At 51.5% G+C, this 10,601-nt stretch overlaps 1 protein-coding gene across 1 annotated transcript; it reads left to right on the forward strand.

The window, feature by feature from the left end:
* Nucleotides 1-966: 966 nt before the first annotated feature.
* On the forward strand, nucleotides 967-9,673 carry LOC117492941. Its single transcript, XM_034143373.1, has 5 exons — nucleotides 967-991; nucleotides 1,263-1,553; nucleotides 7,480-7,797; nucleotides 9,272-9,363; nucleotides 9,443-9,673. The coding sequence occupies exons 1-5, from the start codon at nucleotides 967-969 to the stop codon at nucleotides 9,671-9,673; spliced, it is 957 nt and encodes a 318-aa protein (XP_033999264.1).
* The last annotated feature ends 928 nt before the right edge of the window (nucleotides 9,674-10,601 follow it).

The following is a 10,601-nucleotide window of genomic DNA, read 5'->3' on the forward strand; positions in this document are numbered from 1 at the left end:
ACCAGAGCCATCGTCCTCACAGCAGGGGCCGTCTAGAGACCAGAGCCATCGTCCTCACAGCAGGGGCCGTCTAGAGGCCAGAGCCATCGTCCTCACAGCAGGGGCCGTCTAGAGACCAGAGCCATCGTCCTCACAGCAGGGGCCGTCTAGAGGCCAGAGCCATCACCCTCACAGCAGGGGCCGTCTAGAGGCCAGAGCCATCGTCCTCACAGCAGGGGCCGTCTAGAGGCCAGAGCCATCGTCCTCACAGCAGGGGCCGTCTAGAGGCCAGAGCCATCGTCCTCACAGCAGGGGCCGTCTAGAGGCCAGAACCATCGTCCTCACAGCAGGAGGGTCTGCAGAGGAGGAGGTGTTGTTGAAGACACAGGGGAAGGGTTCACTAATGGAGACCACTTGCTAGAGGGTATCAGATGTAGATGTGAGGGTACCTGCAGTCTGTGTTCTTATCAACATGTGTTCTGTTGTTCATCATCAACTCATGTTGGAACTGAGTTCAGTTTGAATCTGAAATATAGTTTCATCTCTTTGATGGTGTGTCTTTGACCTCTGTTTGACCTTCTGTCCTCTGCAGACTCTGTCAGGCTGCTGGGGGGGACTGGTCTGTGCTCAGGCAGACTGGAGGTGAACTCTGACCCGTCTAACCAGTCTAACCCGTCCTGGTCCTCAGTGTGTGAGGCTGACTTTGACCAGCAGGATGCTCAGGTGGTCTGCAGGCAGCTGGGCTGCGGGGCTCCTTCAGTCCTCCAGGGGGCGCTCTATGGAGAAGGGGAGGCTCCAATGGGGACCAAAGAGTTCCAGTGTGGAGGCCATGAGTCTGCTCTCCTGGACTGTAGCTCAGCCTCAGAGAGAAACACCACCTGCTCACCTGGCACAGCTGTTAGCCTCACCTGCTCAGGTAGAGAGGAGCTGTGATTGGTTCATTCTGTTCTGACAGAGAGGGGAAGCCCCGCCCCTTCCTGTGTCCCCATGGGAACTTATTTTCTGAGGAAACGTACGGCGGCGAGAGACGAACAGTTTATAGCGTTTGAATTGTTCCATGAGTTCCACATCTGAGGTCTGGCCGTGTTAAGGATCCTCTTTCAGAGACTCAGACTGTGTTGAACATGGAACACTTCAAACAGGACCAGAAAGGACTGCTCTCTCTCCGCTGAGCATCCATGTGTTTCTGTAATCAGGTCTCATGTTGGTCCACAGGAAGGGGCGGGGCTTCCCCTCTCTGTGAACTCTCTTCCTTTACTGATCACTCTCCTGTTTCTGTTCAGAGCCTGTCAGGCTGGTGGGAGGAGAGAGTCGCTGTGAGGGAGACCTGGAGGTGAGAGGTGAGGGAGAATGGAGACCAGTGGGTGCTCTTAGAGAGGACCTGGACCTGAAGACAGCAGCAGTCGCCTGCAGAGATCTCGACTGTGGCTCTGCTGTTTCTGTAGGACGGAGAGAGGAGTCCTCAGGGAGAGATGTGTGGGTGATCAAACCTTCCCGTCTTCATTCTGGATCTGCTCTGAGGGACTGTGCGATATCAATTCCCTCTCCTTACCTCCTGAATCTCACCTGCTCAGGTAAGCCCATCTGTAGGAGCCACATTTGAAGTAGTAGTTTCTGTGTTTATTACGGTACATGTTTTTGAGTCACTATAGGTGGTGGGCGTGTCAAAGGTTTGGTGTGGTGACGTTTGCGGTTATATCCGGTTGCTTTTACCTGCACACTTTGTGATAGATGGAGGGGGAGTGAACTGGAGAAGGACAATTTTTGTTGACTTAATATTGCGGCAGTAATCTTTCAAACAAAGTGCCGCGAGGGACTAAACAAGAGAAAAACACTGTGGACGCGCAAAAAACTCAGTCTTTCCAACAGTATGCGTTTGACCTTTTATTTTCAAAGCAAAAGTTCAATAGTCCTGGCTCCTCTGAGAGGTCCATTGACAGTCCAACCCAACATAGTTTTGACTGCATATGGGCCCCCGTCTACACTCCGAATAACTTCCCATGGCTCCAGTGCCTCAGGAACATTAGTCCCAATCAACAGGTCCACATCTGAATCAATCTCAGTAATCATTACATGTTTCAGGTGAGGCCACATTCCTCGGCAGAAAGACCTTCAGAGATGGCCTAGATGTAGACGGGGGCCCATATGCAGTCAAAACTATGTTGGGTTGGACTGTCAATGGACCTCTCAGAGGAGCCAGGACTATTGAACTTTTGATTTGAAAATAAAAGGTCAAACGCATACTGTTGGAAAGACTGAGTTTTTTGCGCGTCCACAGTGTTTTTCTCTTGTTTAGTCCCTCGCGGCACTTTGTTTGAAAGATTACTGCCGCAATACCATCAGTCCGATCATCACAGTAATGCAGCAGCCTGTCTGTCTCTCACCTGTCTGTCTGTCTGTCACCTGTCTGTCTCTCACCTGTCTGTCTGTCTGTCTGTCTCTCACCTGTCTGTCTCCCACCTGTCTGTCTGTCTGTCTGTCACCTGTCTGTCTGTCTGTCTCTCACCTGTCTGTCTCTCACCTGTCTGTCTCTCACCTGTCTGTCTCCCACCTGTCTGTCTGTCTGTCTGTCACCTGTCTGTCTGTCTGTCTCTCACCTGTCTGTCTGTCTCTCACCTGTCTGTCTCCCACCTGTCTGTCTCTCACCTGTCTGTCTGTCTCTCACCTGTCTGTCTCTCACCTGTCTGTCTCTCACCTGTCTGTCTCTCACCTGTCTGTCTCTCACCTGTCTGTCTGTCTGTCTATCTCTCACCTGTCTGTCTCCCACCTGTCTGTCTGTCTGTCTCCCACCTGTCTGTCTGTCTGTCTCTCACCTGTCTGTCTCTCACCTGTCTGTCTGTCTGTCTGTCTCTCACCTGTCTGTCTCCCACCTGTCTGTCTGTCTGTCTGTCTGTCACCTGTCTCTCTCTCACCTGTCTCTCTCTCACCTGTCTCTCTCTCGCCTGTCTGTCTCCCACCTGTCTGTCTCTCACCTGTCTCTCTCTCACCTGTCTGTCTCCCACCTGTCTGTATGTCTGTCTGTCACCTGTCTCTCTCTCACCTGTCTCTCTCTCACCTGTCTCTCTCTCGCCTGTCTGTCTCCCACCTGTCTGTCTGTCTGTCTGTCTGTCTGTCTCTCGCCTGTCTCTCTCTCACCTGTCTCTCTCACCTGTCTGTCTCTCACCTGTCTGTCTCTCACCTGTCTCTCACCTGTCTCTCACCTGTCTGTCTCCCACCTGTCTGTCTGTCTGTCTGTCTCTCGCCTGTCTCTCTCTCACCTGTCTCTCTCTCACCTGTCTGTCTCTCACCTGTCTGTCTCTCACCTGTCTGTCTCTCACCTGTCTCTCACCTGTCTCTCTCTCACCTGTCTGTCTCCCACCTGTCTGTCTGTCTGTCTGTCTGTCTGTCTGTCTCCTGTCTCTCTCTCGCCTGTCTCTCTCTCACCTGTCTGTCTCTCACCTGTCTGTCTCTCATCTGTCTGTCTCTCACCTGTCTCTCTCTCACCTGTCTGTCTCTCACCTGTCTGTCTCTCACCTGTCTGTCTCTCACCTGTCTGTCTCTCACCTGTCTCTCTCTCATCTGTCTCTCACCTGTCTCTCTCTCACCTGTCTGTCTCTCACCTGTCTGTCTCTCCACCTGTCTGTCTCTCACCTGTCTGTCTCTCCACCTGTCTGTCTCTCACCTGTCTCTCTCTCACCTGTCTGTCTCTCACCTGTCTCTCTCTCATCTGTCTCTCACCTGTCTCTCTCTCACCTGTCTGTCTCTCCACCTGTCTGTCTCTCACCTGTCTGTCTCTCATCTGTCTGTCTGTCTGTCTGTCTGTCTGTCTCTGTCTCTCTCTCGCCTGTCTCTCTCTCACCTGTCTGTCTCTCACCGTCTGTCTCTCATCTGTCTGTCTCTCACCTGTCTGTCTCTCACCTGTCTCTCTCTCACCTGTCTGTCTCTTACCTGTCTCTCTCTCACCTGTCTCTCTCTCACCTGTCCGTCTCTCACCTGTCTGTCTCTCACCTGTCTGTCTCTCACCTGTCTGTCTCTCACCTGTCTCTCTCTCACCTGTCTGTCTCTCACCTGTCTCTCTCTCGCCTGTCTGTCTCTCACCTGTCTCTCTCTCGCCTGTCTCTCTCTAACCTGTCTGTCTCTCACCTGTCTGTCTCTCATCTGTCTGTCTCTCACCTGTCTGTCTCTCACCTGTCTGTCTCTCACCTGTCTCTCTCTCACCTGTCTGTCTCTCACCTGTCTCTCTCTCGCCTGTCTCTCTCTCACCTGTCTGTCTCTCACCTGTCTGTCTCTCATCTGTCTGTCTCTCACCTGTCTGTCTCTCACCTGTCTGTCTCTCACCTGTCTCTCTCTCACCTGTCTGTCTCTCACCTGTCTGTCTCTCACCTGTCTGTCTCTCATCTGTCTGTCTCTCACCTGTCTGTCTCTCACCTGTCTGTCTCTCATCTGTCTGTCTCTCACCTGTCTGTCTCTCACCTGTCTGTCTCTCACCTGTCTCTCTCTCGCCTGTCTCTCTCTCACCTGTCTGTCTCTCACCTGTCTGTCTCTCACCTGTCTGTCTCTCACCTGTCTGTCTCTCACCTGTCTATCTCTCACCTGTCTCTCTCTCACCTGTCCGTCTCTCACCTGTCTGTCTCTCACCTGTCTGTCTCTCACCTGTCTGTCTCTCACCTGTCTGTCTCTCCACCTGTCTGTCTCTCACCTGTCTGTCTCCTCACCTGTCTCTCTCTCACCTGTCTGTCTCTTACCTGTCTGTCTCTCACCTGTTTGTCTCTCACCTGTCTGTCTCTCACCTGTCTCTCTCTCACCTGTCTGTCTCTTACCTGTCTGTCTCTCACCTGTCTCTCACCTGTATGTCTCTCACCTGTCTGTCTCTCACCTGTCTGTCTCTCATCTGTCTGTCTCTCACCTGTCTCTCTCTCACCTGTCTGTCTCTCACCTGTCTGTCTCTCCACCTGTCTGTCTCTCACCTGTCTGTCTCTCACCTGTCTGTCTCTCACCTGTCTCTCTCTCATCTGTCTCTCACCTGTCTCTCTCTCACCTGTCTGTCTCTCACCTGTCTGTCTCTCCACCTGTCTGTCTCTCACCTGTCTGTCTCTCACCTGTCTGTCTCTCATCTGTCTGTCTGTCTGTCTGTCTGTCTGTCTCCCTGTCTCTCTCTCGCCTGTCTCTCTCTCACCTGTCTGTCTCTCACCTGTCTGTCTCTCATCTGTCTGTCTCTCACCTGTCTGTCTCTCCACCTGTCTCTCTCTCACCTGTCTGTCTCTTACCTGTCTCTCTCTCACCTGTCTCTCTCTCACCTGTCTGTCTCTCACCTGTCTGTCTCTCACCTGTCTGTCTCTCACCTGTCTGTCTCTCACCTGTCTCTCTCTCACCTGTCTGTCTCTCACCTGTCTCTCTCTCGCCTGTCTGTCTCTCACCTGTCTCTCTCTCACCTGTCTGTCTCTCACCTGTCTCTCTCTCGCCTGTCTGTCTCTCACCTGTCTCTCTCTCGCCTGTCTCTCTCTCACCTGTCTGTCTCTCACCTGTCTGTCTCTCATCTGTCTGTCTCTCACCTGTCTGTCTCTCACCTGTCTGTCTCTCACCTGTCTCTCTCTCACCTGTCTGTCTCTCACCTGTCTCTCTCTCGCCTGTCTCTCTCTCACCTGTCTGTCTCTCACCTGTCTGTCTCTCATCTGTCTGTCTCTCACCTGTCTGTCTCTCAACCTGTCTGTCTCTCACCTGTCTCTCTCTCACCTGTCTGTCTCTCACCTGTCTCTCTCTCGCCTGTCTCTCTCTCACCTGTCTGTCTCTCACCTGTCTGTCTCTCACCTGTCTGTCTCTCACCTGTCTGTCTCTCACCTGTCTCTCTCTCACCTGTCTGTCTCTCACCTGTCTCTCTCTCGCCTGTCTCTCTCTCACCTGTCCGTCTCTCACCTGTCTGTCTCTCACCTGTCTGTCTCTCACCTGTCTGTCTCTCACCTGTCTGTCTCTCCACCTGTCTGTCTCTCACCTGTCTGTCTCTCACCTGTCTCTCTCTCACCTGTCTGTCTCTTACCTGTCTGTCTCTCACCTGTTTGTCTCTCACCTGTCTGTCTCTCACCTGTCTCTCTCTCACCTGTCTGTCTCTTACCTGTCTCTCACTGTCTCTCACCTGTATGTCTCTCACCTGTATGTCTCTCACCTGTCTGTCTCTCACCTGTCTGTCTCTCACCTGTCTGTCTCTCACCTGTCTGTCTCTCACCTGTCTCTCTCTCACCTGTCTGTCTCTCACCTGTCTGTCTCTCACCTCTGTCTCTGTCTCTCACATGTCTCTCTCTCACCTGTCTGTCTCTCACCTGTCTCTTCTCACCTGTCCGTCTCTCACCTGTCTCTCTCTCACCTGTCTGTCTCTCACCTGTCTGTCTCTCACCTGTCTGTCTCTTACCTGTCTGTCTGTCACCTGTCCGTCTCTCACCTGTCTGTCTCTCACCTGTCTGTCTCTCACCTGTCTGTCTCTCACCTGTCTCTCTCTCACCTGTCTCTCACCTGTCTCTCACTCACCTGTCTGTCTCTCACCTGTCTGTCTCTCACCTGTCTCTCTCTCACCTGTCTGTCTCTCACCTGTCTGTCTCTCACCTGTCTCTCATTCACCTGTCTGTCTCTCACCTGTCTGTCTCTCACCTGTCTCTCTCTCACCTGTCTGTCTCTCACCTGTCTGTCTCTCACCTGTCTCTCTCTCACCTGTCTCTCTCTCATCTGTCTGTCTCTCACCTGTCTCTCTCTCACCTGTATGTCTCCTCACCGGTCTCTCTCTCACCTGTCTCTCTCTACTGTCTTCTTTCACCTGTCTCTCTCTCACCTGTCTCTCTCTCACCTGTCTGTCTTTCACCTGTCTGTCTCTCTCCTGTCTGTCTCTCACCTGTCTGTCTCTCACCTGTCTCTCACCTGTCTCTCTCTCACCTGTCTCTCTCTCACCTGTCTGTCTCTCACCTGTCTGTCTCTCACCTGTCTCTCTCTCACCTGTCTCTCTCTCACCTGTCTCTCTCTCACCTGTCTCTCTCTCACCTGTCTGTCTCTCACCTGTCTCTCTCTCACCTGTCTGTCTCTCACCTGTCTGTCTCTCACCTGTCTGTCTCTCACCTGTCTCTCTCTCACCTGTCTCTCTCTCACCTGTCTGTCTCTCACCTGTCTCTCTCTCACCTGTCTGTCTCTCACCTGTCTCTCTCTCACCTGTCTGTCTCTCACCTGTCTCTCTATCACCTGTCTGTCTCTCACCTGTCTCTCTCTCACCTGTCTGTCTCTCACCTGTCTCTCTCTCACCTGTCTCTCTCTCACCTGTCTCTCTCTCACCTGTCTGTCTCTCACCTGTCTCTCTCTCACCTGTCTGTCTCTCACCTGTCTCTCTCTCACCTGTCTCTCTCTCACCTGTCTCTCTCTCACCTGTCTGTCTCTCACCTGTCCTGTCTCTCACCTGTCTGTCTCTCACCTGTCTCTCACTCACCTGTCTCTCTCTCACCTGTCTCTCACCTGTCTCTCACCTGTCTGTCTCTCACCTGTCTACAGACCTGCTGCTTCAGCCCAACATCTCTGTGTCCTCCTCCATGTACGGGGTCTCCGGGTCCCAGCAGCAGGGGTTCCAGGTGCTCAGAGGCTCCACCTTCAGCATCAGCTGCTCCATCCAGCCTCAGTACCCAGGAGGCTCCTTCCTGCTCAGCTCCTCCACTCACAACTACACCCAGCCAGCTGTCAATCACAGCGCCCACTTCCTGTTCCCGGCTGCAGAGCCCGCCCACCAGGGAAACTACAGCTGTGTTTATCACCTGTTGGTTCGCTCTCATAACTTCTCCTCTGAGAGCCGTCTGCTGTCTGTCACTGTCTCAGGTAAGCTCAGTGTCCACCTGTCTGTCTCTCACCTGTCTGTCTGTCACCTGTCTGTCTGTCACTGTCTCAGGTAAGCTCAGTGTGCACCTGTCTGTCTCTCACCTGTCTGTCTGTCACCTGTCTGTCTGTCACTGTCTGTCTGTCACTGTCTGTCTGTCACTGTCTCAGGTAAGCTCAGTGTCCACCTGTCTGTCTCTCACCTGTCTGTCTCTCACCTGTCTGTCTGTCACTGTCTGTCTGTCACTGTCTCAGGTAAGCTCAGTGTGCACCTGTCTGTCTGTCACCTGTCTGTCTGTCACCTGTCTGTCTGTCATCTGTCTGTCACTGTCTCAGGTAAGCTCAGTGTGCACCTGTCTGTCTGTCACCTGTCTGTCTCTCACCTGTCTGTCTGTCACTGTCTGTCTGTCTGTCACTGTCTCAGGTGAGCTCAGTGTTCACAGGAAGAGGATCATGTCTGTGTCTCACCTGTCTGTCTCTCACCTGTCTCTCTCTCACCTGTCTGTCTCTCACCTGTCTGTCTCTCATCTGTCTGTCTCTCACCTGTCTGTCTCTCACCTGTCTGTCTCTCACCTGTCTCTCTCTCACCTGTCTGTCTCTCACCTGTCTGTCTCTCACCTGTCTGTCTCTCACCTGTCTGTCTCTCACCTGTCTCTCTCTCACCTGGCTGTCTCTCACCTGTCTGTCTCTCACCTGTCTGTCTCTCATCTGTCTGTCTCTCACCTGTCTGTCTCTCACCTGTCTGTCTCTCACCTGTCTCTCTCTCACCTGTCTGTCTCTCACCTGTCTGTCTCTCACCTGTCTGTCTGTTTGTCACCCTGTCTGTCTCTCACCTGTCTGTCTCTCACCTGTCTGTCTCTCACCTGTCTCTCACCTGTCTGTCTCTCACCTGTCTCTCACCTGTCCTCTCACCTGTCTCTCTCTCACTCTGTCTCTCACCTGTCCTGTCTCTCTCACCTGTCTGTCTCTCACCTGTCTGTCTCTCACCTGTCTGTCTCTCACCTGTCTGTCTCTCACCTGTGTCTCTCACCTGTCTCTCTCTCACCTGTGTCTCTCACCTGTCTGTCTCTCACCTGTCTGTCTCTCACCTGTCTCTCACCTGTCTGTCTCTCACCTGTCTCTCACCTGTCTCTCTCTCACCTGTCTGTCTCTCACCTGTCTGTCTCTCACCTGTCTGTCTCTCACCTGTCTGTCTCTCACCTGTCTGTCTCTCACCTGTGTGTCTCTCACCTGTCTGTCTCTCACCTGTCTGTCTCTCACCTGTCTCTCTCCTGTCTGTGTCTCACCTGTCTGTCTCTCATCTGTCTGTCTCTCACCTGTCTGTGTCTCACCTGTCTGTGTCTCACCTGTCTGTCTCTCACCTGTCTCTCACTGAGAGCTTTTTAAAGAGGTCCCACTCTGGGAAACATCTGAAAGCCTCCAGAGTGCAGTTAGTGGGACTGCTGGCCTCATGCTGTGATGTCTGATGTCCCCTCAGATCCCCCACCTCTGATCCTCCGAGCCGTCGTCCTGCTGATGGTTCTGCTGCTGACTCTGCTGCTGGCCAGCGGCCTTTACTTCGTCTGCAAGGTAGGCATGTGTTCAGAGGACTGTGATGTGGGCCTGAAGAGGAGCAGGTAGTCACCTCTGTGTTGTCATGTCTCTGCAGGCCACCAGGGGGCAGCCTGACAGACAGGAGGACATGGAGCTGCAGGAAGTGAACCTGGCTGTCATGCCTCTGCAGGCCACCAGGGGGCAGCCTGACAGACAGGAGGACATGGAGCTGCAGGAAGTGAACCTGGCTGTCATGCCTCTGCAGGCCACCAGGGGGCAGCCTGACAGACAGGAGGACATGGAGCTGCAGGAAGTGAACCTGGCTGTTCCTGCAGAGGAAGAGTAGCAGCTCCTCCCGACCATAGATATATATAATGCTCCCGACACTCACATATATCTAGCTGATCCCATCATATAAAGCATAGGATCATTCAGCCCCTGCTCAGAGATACTTTTTGGAAATGTTCTCAATTTTAAAATGTTCTCAACATTTTAACATTTTCTCAAAATGTCCGACTTTTTCTCAAAATGTCCGACCTTTTCTCAAAATGTCTGACTTTAGCATTTTAGAGTTTTTGCTTGATTTTAGGAAGATTTGAGTTTTGTAGTTAAATAAACTTCAGGTTAGATTTTGTTCTCGACAAATGATCAAACATTTATTTTGTACCTATTTTTTTATCTTAAACAGTTTTTTGTTTGTTTTATAAGAATTTACCAAAACTCTGTTCTTAAAACTTTTGCTGAATTTAGTCATATTAAGGATTTTGCTTATTTTATAACAATTTAGCTTTTTTTGCTTATTTGAAAAGAGTTTTTCTCCGTTTTAAACCAAAGGAATATTAATTTTAAATAATGAATTTAAACATTTGTCTGAATTGATAAGAAAGTGTAATTGGAGAGGAAGGGTCTGATATATATGAAGAGGTCAATCAGGTTAAATATAATGAGGGAACATGGAGAGAGACGTATAATGATGAGAACATGTGAATAAATGAAGCCCTGCACACAGACCTGAGATCAGATATCAACAGAGATCACAGAGACTATTTTCTATGTTCAATCAAATAAACGGTGAAACTCTCTGCATGCTTTCAGTTTCTTCTGCTCAGCGCTTTCCTTCAGAGGACATCAGCTCTTCAGAACATCTCTTTCTTCTCTCCAATTTATTTTCTCAGAGTTTGACCCTTTGATCATGTCCCTGTAAAACGACCCTAAATACCCACCTGAACATTAGGAAAATATATGACATCAAATGAACTTAGACGGTCAACTTC

Source organism: Trematomus bernacchii, unplaced genomic scaffold (genome assembly GCF_902827165.1).
Source record: "Trematomus bernacchii unplaced genomic scaffold, fTreBer1.1, whole genome shotgun sequence".
NCBI lineage: Eukaryota > Metazoa > Chordata > Actinopteri > Perciformes > Nototheniidae > Trematomus > Trematomus bernacchii.

Coding starts and splice junctions, on each gene's coding strand:
- LOC117492941 (XM_034143373.1), top strand. CDS start 967: ATGGGAACTTATTTTCTGAGGAAAC. Junction 1,554..7,479: donor CCTGAATCTCACCTGCTCAG/GTAAGCCCATCT, acceptor ACCTGTCTACAG/ACCTGCTGCTTCAGCCCAAC. Junction 9,364..9,442: donor GCCTTTACTTCGTCTGCAAG/GTAGGCATGTGT, acceptor ATGTCTCTGCAG/GCCACCAGGGGGCAGCCTGA.